This window comes from Anticarsia gemmatalis, chromosome 16, assembly GCF_050436995.1.
Source record: "Anticarsia gemmatalis isolate Benzon Research Colony breed Stoneville strain chromosome 16, ilAntGemm2 primary, whole genome shotgun sequence".
Classification (NCBI taxonomy): Eukaryota; Metazoa; Arthropoda; class Insecta; order Lepidoptera; family Erebidae; genus Anticarsia; species Anticarsia gemmatalis.
In genome coordinates this window covers 5390785-5404910 of record NC_134760.1, presented here as the reverse complement: position 1 = coordinate 5404910, position 14126 = coordinate 5390785, and the positions used below count along the sequence as shown (strand labels likewise).

At 33.5% G+C, this 14126-nt stretch overlaps 3 protein-coding genes across 3 annotated transcripts; 1 reads left to right on the top strand and 2 right to left on the bottom strand.

The window, feature by feature from the left end:
- Positions 1 to 319: 319 nt before the first annotated feature.
- On the top strand, positions 320 to 2571 carry Arf4 (ADP-ribosylation factor 2). Its single transcript, XM_076124549.1, has 4 exons — positions 320 to 528; positions 650 to 912; positions 1248 to 1373; positions 1547 to 2571. Exons 1-4 carry the CDS (start codon positions 462 to 464, stop codon positions 1631 to 1633), a joined length of 543 nt encoding a protein of 180 aa, XP_075980664.1. The 5' UTR covers positions 320 to 461; the 3' UTR covers positions 1634 to 2571.
- Positions 2572 to 2589: 18 nt separating this feature from the next.
- On the bottom strand, positions 2590 to 5446 carry LOC142979552 (enoyl-CoA hydratase domain-containing protein 3, mitochondrial). The gene is made up of 7 exons (XM_076124544.1): positions 5307 to 5446; positions 4934 to 5046; positions 4156 to 4291; positions 3953 to 4051; positions 3605 to 3696; positions 3402 to 3490; positions 2590 to 3117 (listed from the first exon to the last, which is right to left on the bottom strand). The coding sequence occupies exons 1-7, from the start codon at positions 5337 to 5339 to the stop codon at positions 2828 to 2830; spliced, it is 852 nt and encodes a 283-aa protein (XP_075980659.1). The 5' UTR covers positions 5340 to 5446; the 3' UTR covers positions 2590 to 2827.
- A 64-nt stretch (positions 5447 to 5510) lies between these two features.
- LOC142979543 (ATP-dependent DNA/RNA helicase DHX36-like) lies at positions 5511 to 12024 on the bottom strand. Its single transcript, XM_076124523.1, has 12 exons — positions 11602 to 12024; positions 10327 to 10947; positions 10077 to 10246; positions 9671 to 9833; positions 9173 to 9452; positions 8607 to 9069; positions 8296 to 8526; positions 7836 to 8014; positions 7111 to 7435; positions 6478 to 6752; positions 6135 to 6312; positions 5511 to 5655 (listed from the first exon to the last, which is right to left on the bottom strand). Exons 1-12 carry the CDS (start codon positions 11758 to 11760, stop codon positions 5538 to 5540), a joined length of 3162 nt encoding a protein of 1053 aa, XP_075980638.1. The 5' UTR covers positions 11761 to 12024; the 3' UTR covers positions 5511 to 5537.
- Positions 12025 to 14126: the final 2102 nt, after the last annotated feature.

Here is a 14126-nt window from a genome sequence, read left to right as displayed (position 1 = left end):
GTTTTCTTAATTTTCATTGACTAAATCGTGATATAATAAAAATATCACAATTTCTATGAAAATAATACGTATCTATAGTAGGTAGAGGTTAAGACGTTAACAAAACCATATCTTCTGTCCTTCTCTGTCACTACAAGAAAATCACAGTCAAATTGTTTGCACAGAAGTTAAAAATTCCACAATTCAGCCTCAATGAACCGTTATAATTCAGTTTTTTTAACAAATTGTTAAGTTTCAGATCATCAGCCCATCTTTCTACCATACCTAAATAACAAAACGCTGGGTGCATGCTCACGAGTGAACTAAACGCAGAGGTACGTCACTAAATAAAAAAAAATTGGATACGTTGACGTGCGTATGGTCATCGGTACTTTATTTCTCAAGAATACGTGTTTCTTCTTTAGACAATAGAAATTTTGTTTTTTATTTGTTCATACAGATTTTGGAAATAAATATCAACAATGGGTCTTACGATATCAAGTGTCTTTACGAAGCTTTTCGGCAAAAAACAAATGCGTATCCTTATGGGTAAGTGACATGACAGCTCATCGGTCGAAGATTGCGTAGAATTTCGTCGCTTTTACGACATAAGCCTTGTTTTTACTTGCTGAGCACCTGACAATATTTACTATTAACTTTCTTGTTGCAGTTGGGCTTGATGCCGCTGGAAAAACTACCATACTTTATAAACTTAAGTTGGGAGAGATCGTGACTACTATTCCAACGATCGGTTTCAACGTGGAAACAGTAGAGTACAAAAACATTAGTTTTACTGTATGGGACGTTGGCGGTCAGGACAAGATCAGACCGTTGTGGCGTCACTATTACCAGAACACACAGGGGCTGATTTTCGTAGTAGATTCTAGCGACACAAAGAGAATAGCAGAAGCTGAAAATGAGCTGGCTAATATGGTGAGATAAATATAACAATTTCTTATCTCTGTAGAACTAATTAGTAAACAGGTTAAAACTGTTTGTAAATTCAATGATAGCTATACTATATGAAAAACAATAAAGTAATTATTTGGACTTATAATGTATACTTACTATTCTCATTTATCTTGTTACTAAGTGGTTCAACTTTCTTATTATTATATTATAATTATGTACTTTCAATGTTATATTTACTAACATAGTTATATGTAAAGAATTAACACAATTTGTTAATATCTTAATATGCAGGATAATTTGGCTGGATCATTTTGATAAAAACATTACCCAATTATAAACTTCCATATTTGTTCCAGTTAAAAGAAGATGAACTAAGAGATGCTGTGATCCTAGTGTTTGCCAACAAACAAGACATGCCCAATGCAATGACTGCAGCTGAACTCACAAATGCCCTCAACTTAAACAATCTAAGAAATCGCCGCGTAAGTTTACTTTAATACTATCTATAACTTAAGAGCTTCTTTACCATACTATTATATAACCTAAAGAAAATTCTCTACTTATTATTATTAGATTTATATCAACAGCAAGACAAATTCCTATGGTGATGTTATTTGTTAAAATTTATTTAAACTTTTATAATGTTTGTTTACAGTGGTACATCCAGGCAACTTGTGCAACACAGGGACAGGGACTGTATGAAGGTTTGGACTGGCTCTCCAATGAGTTGGCGAAGAAGTGAGACTAACCTTAACCAACAGTCACTGGGAACAAAACACTACAAACATTCCCAATATGGCTGACAACCTTCTACCTGTGAATGTTGTTCAATCTATACAACCTAAAAGACTATGAAAATTCTATGTAATTATATAATAATGTCTTTTTAATACTATTAGGCTGATGGCTCTTTTCACAATGTTTTGCTGAAGCATCAGTTATTTAGAATTTAGCTAGCCATATAAATGATATTGTGAAAATGGCCCCCAAATGGTTATTTATTACTATTCAATCTGTGTAACCATATCTCAATCCCTAATGGTTCACAAACATTGTATTGTGAAAATATTCTTGGGAATATGAGGCATACTCTCAATATTTTGAGGTGTAAAATTTATTGATGCAATAACTTTGTAAGTTTTTAGAATTTGTAATATTCTTACATGCTTGTCTGATACAAAATACCAAACAATATTAGAGTTTGATAATAATGATGTATAGATTTCCTAATTGTTAATAGGTAAAAACACTACACACTTCCACTCCTAGTTTCAAGTATTATATTGCATGTGAATAAGACATGCAAGGCTGCTGACAATAATAAATCATTAACTTTGGTAGATCCAGCAGAGCATAACGTAAATTATTATTTCCTTTATCTTTAGATGTATTTTATATAAAAATTATAAATTTTCATTTAGTGAATAAGTTTATTACCTATTATTACAATTTTTATATTTGTGTGCACTGATAATAATGCTACAAAAAGTAATTAACAATAAAGATGTATTCATGCGATCCATTCTCAATAAAGTATGTAAATAATGTAAGATGTATCGGCCAAAAATATTTTAATGTCCTGTGTCATGTCGTGTTGTATGCTTTAACATATAATTTATGCTTCGCGGTTTTGTTAAAGTATATTGCAATAGTGGCAAATAAAGTTAGGTGTAAATAAAACGTGTTTTAATTATTATAATAATCCTTGTAATTTGATTAGGTACTTTTATTAAACAATGAAAGTAGTACAGAATTGTTTAGATTTCTATGATTGACTGTATATTGTCGATAGGTATAAAATTACATAATGCTTTTAAATTTAAAATGGCGCAATTTAACACACTTCGCAACCTATAGTTAATCCTTATCAGGTAACATAAAAAGATACAAAAATACATGAGTATATTTTGCTGTTCGCGATAATTGTAATTACCTATCACTCGTGACTCCAAATAGCTTTTCGTTTCTCAACAAAACTCTTGATTCCTTCTTGTCCATCGTTAGTGTTTATGTTCTTAACCATGATGTCTTCTCCTAATTTATATGCGTCTAGTAGACCTAATTCTATTTGCTTGTAATAGAATTCCTTGCCTAGTGCGATTACACTTCGGCTCTTAAGTTTAATTTTCTCAACGATTTTATTAACTTCCGTATCCAATTCACTAGCTGGAACTACTTTTGTTACTAGACCGCTTTCGTAAGCTTCTTGTGCCGTAAGAGGTTCGCCTAAAACCATGAAGAGAAGTTTACGACAGAATTGCAGTTAAAACAGCTATTATTTTCCTGTAAGTAAGTTCTAGGTATTTTGATAACAAAGTAGGAAAAACAGATAAAAAGGTAAAACACAAATGGCTATAAAACCATTGTTCTGGGTAAAAATCCAGTTCAATGTCAATGTTTCACACTTTGAAGCGTTAAACAGCGTTGCAAAATAGCGATGTCCTAACACTGACGTGGTGTATTATTTCAACTAGTGAATAGTGATCAAAATGTTATGAAATATAACAAACCAGTAAAGAGCATGTAAGTAGCTCTAGATTTAGGAACGCATCTTGCAACTGCTATTCCAGGTGTAGAACAGAATATCCCAAAATTGGCCCTGAAAGCAATCATATCTTAATTTTCAGAGTTGTTCTGATATTGCAACGATGTAATGATACCACGTTGCCATAAGTACAGTATTTATATGATGCATCTTCATTATGCTATTTACCCAGGTGTTGAAAATTTACTGGTGTCGGAGCAAACGATCATGTCGCAAGTGGCAACTAACTGGCATCCTGCAGCTGTTGCAAAGCCATTTACCTGAATAAATATTTAGTGAGATATTAAAACGCTTCATAGAATATTTTTACAGTATTTTTGTTGTGGTTTCATATCCAATTATGTAGATACAGTCAATTAGAAAAGTGTATCGTTCCGGAAAATGCAGATCAAACTTGTATAGCGACTACACCGGTTAACTGTAACTGTAAATCTAGATAAAAACGTGAATAATTCATTATGATGAGTTGTATTATGTAGGTACCATATATCATAAGAAACATTAATTGCACATTACCTTGGCGATTACTGGGACGGGACTTTGAATAATAGATCTCATTAGCTCGCTAGCTTTATTAAAAATCTGTTTGTGTTGATCCATGCCAGTACTAGATTGCTAAAAAAATAATAAAAAATAAAATGAACGCGTCTTGGTGATTAAGCATTTTATTTCATTAAATTGTAAACGGATTACATGTAAGATTAAAACACAGAACTTACTAATTCTTTTAAATTATGACCAGCAGAGAATACATTTCCTTTGGCAGATAAAATAATAGATCTCAAAGATTTATCATCCTTGTTATGGTTAATAGCCTCTATGAGATGGCTCATCATATCCAGCGATAATGAGTTTCTACATAAAAATAGGTAGGTAAGATAAGCAACAATTAGATATGTACATTCAAATATAATATTTTGAAGCTACCACCGTTTCGGAAAAGCTGTTGCTCGTGAGAAGAAACGGCAAGAAACTCACGAATAAAGTAAAGGTAGGTAAGGTGCCTACTTATCCATTAAAACTATTACCTATAGAGCAGGGGTTCCCAACCTTATCTTAGTCCGAGACCACTTTTATATTATTCTTGTTTGCAGGGACCACTGTGTAAATATATCTATACTAATATTATAAAGCTGAAGAGTTTGTTTGTTTGTTTGTTTGAACGCGCTAATCTCAGGAACTACTGGTCCGATTTGAAAAATTCTTTCAGTGTTAGATAGACCATTTATCGAGGAAGGCTTTAGGCTATATAACATCACGCTACGGACATTAGGAGCGGAGTAGCAACGAAAAATGTTACAAAAACGGGGATTTTTTTTTTCATTCTTTCTTATGTGACGCAAGCGAAGTTGCGCGGGTCAGCTAGTAAAAAATAAAGTGTAATAATCATCCTGAACTTTTAAATCATTTGCGGACCATATTTTGACTTTCACGGACCACTGGTTGGGAGCCATTGCTATAGAAGAAATGAAAAATTACAATAAATTGGATACAAACTTTGTTTTCTCATGATTTAACGTAATTTCACGGGTACCATTACTTTCTTGGGTAATTAAATACTGGCTGTGTATAGTCCGGACAGACATAATAACAGGTCTTAAATTAGTTTTCTGAAAAATATAATAATAAATTATAGGTAGTAACTATTTAGTGTTTGTACCTAATGCTTGACTAGTATTTCTATTTTAAATATATGACTATGAATCGTAAGGTATACATAAAAAATACTTATTGTTAATTAGTAGATATGAATGAATATAAAATTGTTATTACATGTTAGAGAATAAGTATACTGATACATTATTATAATCATGCATAAATATTACCACACAATAATCTGTGCTGTTACAAAATTAGTACATCGTCTCACCTGTAAAGACGCTAACATGTTGAAAGAAATCATTGCATACAGATATATATTTTTAATTAATAAAGTTAATAAGTTAGGTTAGTGACAATATATTGATAAAAAAAAAATCATCAAAACAAGTTGTTATCAGTTTGAAGTTTATGCTGTCAAAGCTGAGTTGTCAGACAAAAAAAAAAAGAAGCAAGGTAAAATGAAAATGCAAAATAAAATAAATTAATATATTATTATTATTTATCGTCTCCAGGACGAACTTGATCCAACATCAGAATATTCAGATTCTGATAATTCTTCCTCATCATTGAGACATTCGGCCCGCTCGTCTTCAGCTGTTATTAAATCCTTTACAGCACTGTAACAAATTGATTTATAGCGTTATAATCGGTTTTGTTATCAAATAATAATTTGTAAAATATTGTGTTTTATTGACATTTTAATAATGTTTAAATACATTTTGTATTAAATTAAGAAGGGTAAAAAGAAAATGGACATCAGATTCTCTGAAAATAAACTTATTATAATAATAATTAATTTCTGCTATTCCAAACATATTGTTATTTAATAAAAATAAATAACAACACATAATCTATTTACTTAGTATTGTCACAGTAAAATTTCAGACCTTAATCAATATATGAAACAGCTAACATACTGACATTGAGAGTCAATGCTGGCCTTCTAAGAACCTTGACCATGAACCTGTTGGCGGCCGGCCTTAGGACTAAGGCCACAACAAGGTTACATTACATCATGAATGACCTTCTAGCTATTTGCAGATTACAGACATATATGTAGTCGTTGTTGTTTATTGTCGTCATAATCAATACTCACTTCAAAACTTGATCTTCGAACGCATTGTGTACAGTTGCGTGAGTATTTGATACTCCTATCTTGGACGCTAAAACGTGCTCCAATAAATACCTCATTTGGCAAAGGAGGTCTGTGGTGTGTCTTTGGCATAATACTTTTACTGACGATATTGTAATGTAACATTCATCTGGCTTTTCAGCTGTAAAGAATAAAGTTAATCATTAACAAAATAAATTAATTTTGTTACTAGTTAGTACATAAGGTATATTATTATCGCTAACGGGAATATGTGAGGAAAGACAACAAACATTATTTTATACATAAAAGTCAATGGAAATAACACACAATGAGGATTTAAAATTACCTTTTGATACTGATAATTCTCCAAAGAAAAGTAGCGGCAAAGTATGTACGAGGGTGACTTCGAGTAGGTACAGCTCCATGGAGCGTTGAATACACCAGTACACGATCCAGTTGGCACCGGGATTCATGCACGCAGACACCGACGGTTCAAAACGTTTCGCTGTCCTTTTATGTGCCATCACACTACTCGGGTGTATGTACGCGTAACCGTCCTGCGGTAGGCGTCCTTTTACTATTGGCGGTTTGTTTGGATTACGGGACCTCAGGCATGCCCATCTAAAATAAAAAAATTGTTATTGTTTTCTGTGCCGTGAAATTTTAATTATTGACAATAAAAGGACATAGGCAGTGAGGTGGTATAATAGACTATTGAAGAGATTAACTTTTAGTTTTGGTATACTTAACAACAAAAATTAAGGTTCACGATTTGAAGAGCAAAAATGAGCTTTCATGCTTTCGGTTACTTACAACTACGGTTAAAGATCCTGTGCGAAAATACTAAGGTATGTAATTATGTATCATAATATAATTCAAATTAATGTAGATCTAACAAAACAGCGTGCGCGAAACTAACTGAATGTTCAACAAAAGTAATCCATAAATAATGAAGTAAAATTAAAAATATGAATCTTACTTAGCTGTTGCTATATTGGGATACAGCGACGCCGCAATAATAGCTTTAAAAAGACTCAGATTATTCTTGTTACGGTTCTCCCAGTCAGAAAATATATCTCCAGTGGGCAAGAAGCCCATTTGTTGCAAGTTACTTCCAAACTGTTTCTTCATATCAGACAGTAGTTCTAACGTGTTATTGGAAAGAAAGTTATCGTAGGCGAAGTGTCGTTTGTCGGAACGAGGAAGCATCTCCCACTGTGTGATCGCTTCAGAAATAGCAACGTGGTCACTTCCTTCACCCATAGCAAAGTGCTTCTTTACATCGTCTACTTCTTGCTCTTTGCCTAAAATGTGATTGGTTTTATTACTTTTTGAACTTTTTATTCCTACGTACTCATCACAAAGACAGATGGCGCTACTTGGTGTCAGGATTAGATCAGATTTCAAATATTGCATTTACATAATGTTGATGACCTTTTTAACAATAAAACAGCCAAATTAGAACAATAGCAGACAGGTAATTTGTCATGATTCACAAATATTCATGATTTTTTAAGTTGATGCTGTGTTTCCAGCAAAGCATCTTTGTGCAATTTAATAATCCTAATGACTTGTTCATATCCACATTTTTTTACACATTATTATGTCTTTTATCTAGAAGATAGGGCACTAATTAATTAATCTTAAAGCTTCTATTAATCATTGTTTTATACGAACCATGCTACTAAATTTGATATAACGTACCTATAACAATTTGGAAGGGGTCCTTAAAGCCCCAGACAGCAGCAACGCTGGCGGCGCGGTCAAGACAACCGAAGAGAGCGCCCAATATCAATAATTTACCCGCCGCGGGGTGAACTGGTAACCTCGCTAGATGCCATCCAAGCGGCGTCAGTTTCTCAGCATAATCCAGGGCACCACATCTGATAAAAACGAAAATATAGCTTTTGAATTCTAATCGAGTCAGTGTAATAAAGGTATACATGGAAAATAGGATGGTTCTAGAAGTATCATATTTGTATGAATACTTTTATCCAAGATAGACTTTTACATTTTGTACAGAAGAATATGAAAATTACGAATATTATGAATGATGAAACATTCATAATTGTAGTACATAATTTTCATATTCTTGTATTGTCGTATACGTAAAAAATCAAGGCAGAAGTTAGACTTTCTAGCCAAAAAATCAGCTACTACTTACTGTTGTAAATGCTTAACCGCCAACGTGACGGTGCGTTCAGCAGGCGGCGAAGGTAACAGTTTCAGTGCCTCAGCCGCGGTGCCTAAACGCAACTTCTTCAGTGCCAACACGGGCTCCAGTAGCGGGTTCCTTTGTATCTCGGGCAGGAGACGCTCTTCAAGATTACGTGCACGGTATGACGTCACCAGATGGTAACATATACCTGGCTGACATCGACCGGCGCGGCCACGTCTGATGAATAAAAAAGTTATTTAATAAGTATAAGATATTTGACATCAGTGAACTTTAAATATTGTCAAAGTTAAGGTTACCTTTGACGCAAATTCGCTTGGGCAGCCCATTCGGTTAGCAATGTAGAAACATTTTCTTCCACATTCAGCCCACTGTACTTCAGTTTGCCACAATCAATCACATATACGATGTCATCAACAGTTATAGATGTCTCTGCTATATTAGTAGCAATAATGATCTTCCTCTTGTTGGCCGGAGGTCTCTCAAATATCTTATGTTGTTGCAACGACGGTAACTTAGAGTGAAGAGGATAAATCAAATACTGAGATGGTGGAAACCTTCCCCTTTCAGTCATCAATCTCACTAAGCTACTTATTTGTATTATTCCCGGTAGAAATACTAGAATAGCTCCCGGTTCTCCTCTACAAATTGTTACCATGAGTTCATGAATTAAATCAATGTTTAATTCTTCGATTCTCGAGTCCTGTAGTGTTTTGTAGACCTCAGGACTTAGGTCTTTCTTGATGGATTCTAGCCATGGGGCTGAAATTGAAAAATGTATAAAATAATCGAAGAATCACACAGTCCACAATTTTGTTTAAATGTGAATGCCTGGAGATTAATAACAATATTTTAATGTGGGTACCTATAGTAGCTTTATATTGAATGTCTTTCTGCATGTCATCTGCCAATTTCTTCTTCTTTTGTCCACGAGCATGTCCTTGATAACGGTGCAAGCTTCTGTTGACTTCTGGCAACTTGAACTTTGTCATTTCAAGAATTTCTTCCATGTATACATCTTTTACAGGGAAAGCTAAGCCTTCAATATGTACCATTGGACAGTTGTCAAAATATACTGACAGCGTGTCGGCATCTACAGTAGCGCTCATCAATATCAGTTTTAAGTCCTTGCGCTTCATGAGGACCTGAAAATAGTGTTTTGACAATTTAGAATAGTAATTGTGATAATAAGCACATATAAACATAAGATTGTTTCAATAAATTGAAGACAAGTTCCTCATTAACCTATAAAAAAATTTAAAGATGACTACCACTGTTTGTTATAAGTATGAGTTAAACTGTCAAGAGTTTGATACAAAATATCAACTTAAGTAAAAAATTCGGAATTCATGTAGTAGCTTACCTTTTTCAGCATAAACATAGCTAAGTCAATATCACAATCTCTCTCATGTACTTCATCAAGTATCACATGGGAGTAGTTGGTCAGCCCCTGGTCCACTTCTAAAGTGGTCAGCAATATACCCGTGGTACAAAACATTATACTGCCTCGGGCTCTTGCATCCACCCTGTAGATAAAATTAACAACAAATGAATACCTAATTGTGACAAATCATCATTAATATTATAAAAGAAAGTGAGCTGCTTGTGCTTTTGCTTGCATTCTTTGTTCAGTTCAAAAACAACAATAAAGTTTCATACATTTTGTACCATTTTGAGCCAATATAGCAAAGTTTAGGTTTATTATTAATTATTAATATGACATACATGGGTTCTAAATTTAGGGAGGAAAATGTCTTCTACTTTCTCACCTTTCTAATCTAACTGCATATCCAACACCAGCTCCCATGAGCTCAGCCCTTTCTTGAGCAACTCTCATAGCCAGGGAGGAAGCAGCTATGCGCCTCGGCTGAGTGACTAGAACTCTTACATATCCACCTTGCTTATTTTCTATGGCTTGATCTAAAATTAACTGTGGAACCTGTAAAATAACAATTCATCAATTAGTACTTGGTAACTAAGAGACTAAGGTTTAATTGTTGAATCTTTAAGCTATTGTACCTGTGTTGATTTTCCACAACCAGTCTCACCGCTTATAACAATCACTTGGTTATTGTTTATGCATCTTAATAAATACTCAGACTTTTTGTAAGTCGGTAATGTTTCACGAAAAGCTTTGAATTTCTTATATTCCCTCATATTGATCATATTTTGATAATCTGCATGGAGGACGATGCTGAGATCATCCGTTTCACTATTTCTTTTGGTAATTAAGGATTTTTGAGCAAGACATTCATCAAGTTTTTCATCAAATGTCCCTGTGATGATGTCCTCATAGCCATATTTGAAATCACCGGCTCCTCTCAGTGACAACAGTCTTTTGTTTGAAGTACCTTCAGTCTTAATATCTTTTGCCTCCACTGGTTCTGTTTTAACAGAACTTGCACTTAGTTCTGGTTGCATTTCTTTCACATCACTTAAGTGACTGCTCGAAGTACTTGGAGTACTTGTGTCATCATTCAAAGAATGTGTATTAGACAGATCACAGTCTTTTTCTATTTTAATAGAGTTTAACCCCACAAATTGTGACAATGGAATGTTGCATTCCTCTCTTAACTTTTGTATTAATTTAAGGTTGTTTTCCATTCCCGTTACAATTGCTGGTGGGACTCTTAAGTTGATCTAAAATAAAGTTAAATAAATTAAAATTTGCATTTGATATGTGATGAACGCAAAATTAATTATGAGTGGAACAAAAAATATGCAAGTCAATTAGCACTTTATGGATTGAGATTGATTTGGAAAGTTTTAAAGCTGAATAATAGACCTACAGCAGCCTAAATGTGACTTTATATATTTTTTGAACCCAAAAATTTCATATATAGCCAATCTAACTTTTAAACCAAGGTTTGGTCTGATTACAGGCATACTCGTAATAGGCGATCTTGCTAATGAAGATGTATGGATGTGAATGAAGCAATGGAAGTTCTTTGAAGGATCTTTGAAAATAGCATAACATTTGTTTTTCATGTATAATTGTTGCAAAACTGCATAATTACAGAATTAGCATTAGCAGAATATAAGAGAAAAAGGCAAACAACCCATTTAAATCCAGACACCAGGTAACTCCATTACACACTAGTACCTCACCTGCATGCTCACTCTTTCATTCATGTGTATTCATTGATATGATATATACTAGAAACCTTAGTCTTGACCAAAACATAACCTAACTGATTTTTTATACATAAAAAAGATTATTTTTACGAGTCACGGTACTCATATAAAGATAATGTACTATAAATTCAAATATAATAGTAGAAAATATATACTTACTACATAATCTAGATTCTTTTTGATTTTCCCATGTAAACGTTGTTGGTCTCTGAAATATAACCCAATATCTCTGCCGCGCAGACCTGGTGGCCTAGCTGCACCTCTGGAACAATGGCTGCTCCAGCTTCTATGATCACGTCCACGCCCGCGTCGTGACATCTTGTTCAGTTATTTATTTCTAATATTCCCACAAATTCAAGTTTTATTTTGTTAATGGAACCGGCACTTATTATACGGTTTCGCTCTATGATCATTAAACAGTGCGTTCGAATACAAAGTTAGCTTTCACAAAGTACCTGGATCGTTTAGGCGATCGTATTTTGAAAGCGGACAGGTGAATATACCAAAATCAATCAGTTTTGCATTGATATTTTTCCAGTTATTTACTAACAATAAATCTATATTGAATGGCTGCCATTTCAATTTATCGCATGGAAAAGCTGCATTCAGAATTAAATTTATTTTTACTATTCGAAATAATAAAACAATTGTAAAAAATACAACAAACGGTACAATGTAAATTGTGTATGCTTCTATGAAATGACTTCAGAAGGCTTCAGGATTTCTTCCATCATGTAGATTCTAAATCAAAGCATAATTATTTGCAGACGGTACTAGATAACATGCAGCTATGAACTTGAACGCATTCATTACAAGAAAATTGTTTTTTGCTTATGCATTCTGTCAATATTGTCAATTTGACAGTCTCTTCCCTTTACCTTCCCGAATAGTGATGAGCCAAGTCAGATACTCTTAGTAGTTGAATACTTTAATATCTGACTTTGTAACAGAATAAATAATACTTTACTTAATAGTTATTGACATAAAACAGAATAAAAAAATGTTACCTGTCCTGTAACACAAAATGATATAACTACAGCCTTACTTCCATGAATAGCCTGAGTGTTCTAATAAGCCTTACTCACTTGCCGCTACAAAATTGCAAAATTGACAATTTAAATAAGTTTTTATTGTCTTGAAATTACTAAAACTATTCAAAATCAGATGGATGCAACTTAAGAACAGTGCGAAGGTATTTATTCATTATTATTAATTAAAAATATTTGAATATGCAAATACATCATATATTTTAATAAAATACTACCGTAAAACGGGGTGAATAGAAACAATTTTCAACTTTGTCCTAAAAATTTGTTGCGAATAACTTGTTATTTTTATTGTCGGGTTATTCTATATCATGTCCGGCGCCATGAAGAAAGAGCTAAAACCATATTTGTCGTAAAATATGCATAATTTTACGATATTTCCTTAAAAAAATGGTCAATTTCTATTCACCCAGCGATAGGGGTAAATCGAAGCGACCAAAGGGGTGAATGGAAAAACTGTTAGGGCTGCCAAAGACGACTTATCCAACATGCTGAAAAGGGAGGTTGTGTGTTTAAAAATTGAAATAACCGTTGATAATTACACAAGCTGACCCGCGCAACTTCGCTTGCGTCACATAAGAGAGAATCTATACTAATACTATACTAATATTATAAAGCTGAAGAGTTTGTTTGTTTGTTTGTTTGAACGCGCTAATCTCAGGAACTACTGGTCCGATTTGAAAAATTCTTTCAGTGTTAGATAGCCCATTTATCGAGGAAGGCTATAGGCTATATAACATCACGCTACGGTCATTAGGAGCGGAGGAGCAACGAAAAATGTTGCAAAAACGGGGAAAATTTTGACCCATTCTCTTAGGTGACGCAAGCGAAGTTGCGCGGGTCAGCTAGTGGGTCAAAATTGTCCCCGTTTTTGTAACATTTTTCACCCGTACTCTGCTCCTATTGGCAGTAGCGTGATGATATATAGCCTATAACCTTCCTCGATAAATGGACTATCTAACACTGAAAGAATTTTTCAAGTCGGATCAGTAGTTCCTGAGATTAGCGCGTTCAAACAAACAAACAAACAAACTCTTCAGCTTTATAATATTAGTATAGATTAGTATAGATTCGTATAGATTAACTCAAAAAATAAAACAAGATCACCTAACTAACTTTCATACTATATGCAGTAGTTTGCCGTTATAACTTTGATACAATGATAATTGTGAATTTCAGAACATTAATAACTATTAATTTTTCATTGTTTATGTTAATTTTGTTTACAATTTTTGACAACCCTATTTATTAATCTCTATTGACCCCTCACTCGTTTCTATTCACCCCTTACGCGTTTCTATTGAACCCTGCTATGTTTCCATTTACCCCATACTAAAGTTCTATTCACCCTTCAAACGATTCTATTCACCCCGTTTATACAAAAAAATGACTATTTCTGTGATTTAAACATATTTTTTAGGTTTAAAAACGTTTTTTCAATTAACAATATTGTTTCTTTATAGATTAATAATTAATATACACCTAAAGAGATAAACACTTCAAACAACTCATTAGAAAAGAAATCCCACTTTAAATCCAAAGTTTTGGAGGTCGATATTAAGGCATTCGAGGACGGTTGTCTTTGAAGCATTTTTTTGGGTATAAATATCATTTTAAACATTTAAACAATTATGACAC

What these genes read in the sequence shown, in the direction of transcription:
- LOC142979552 (XM_076124544.1), bottom strand. Translation starts at nt 5,339, where the DNA reads ATGATTTCTTTCAACATGTTAGCGTCTTTACAG. An exon ending in CCGTCCCAGTAATCGCCAAG is followed by an intron (nt 3,697 to 3,952) that starts GTAATGTGCAAT and finishes ATATTTATTCAG; the next exon opens with GTAAATGGCTTTGCAACAGC. An exon ending in TACTTACATGCTCTTTACTG is followed by an intron (nt 3,118 to 3,401) that starts GTTTGTTATATT and finishes TCATGGTTTTAG; the next exon opens with GCGAACCTCTTACGGCACAA.
- Arf4 (XM_076124549.1), top strand. Translation starts at nt 462, where the DNA reads ATGGGTCTTACGATATCAAGTGTCTTTACGAAGCTTTTCGGCAAAAAA. An exon ending in AAAATGAGCTGGCTAATATG is followed by an intron (nt 913 to 1,247) that starts GTGAGATAAATA and finishes TATTTGTTCCAG; the next exon opens with TTAAAAGAAGATGAACTAAG. An exon ending in ACAATCTAAGAAATCGCCGC is followed by an intron (nt 1,374 to 1,546) that starts GTAAGTTTACTT and finishes GTTTGTTTACAG; the next exon opens with TGGTACATCCAGGCAACTTG.
- LOC142979543 (XM_076124523.1), bottom strand. Translation starts at nt 11,760, where the DNA reads ATGTCACGACGCGGGCGTGGACGTGATCATAGAAGCTGGAGCAGCCAT. An exon ending in CCCCTTCCAAATTGTTATAG is followed by an intron (nt 7,436 to 7,835) that starts GTACGTTATATC and finishes ATCACATTTTAG; the next exon opens with GCAAAGAGCAAGAAGTAGAC. An exon ending in CCCAATATAGCAACAGCTAA is followed by an intron (nt 6,753 to 7,110) that starts GTAAGATTCATA and finishes TTTTTATTTTAG; the next exon opens with ATGGGCATGCCTGAGGTCCC.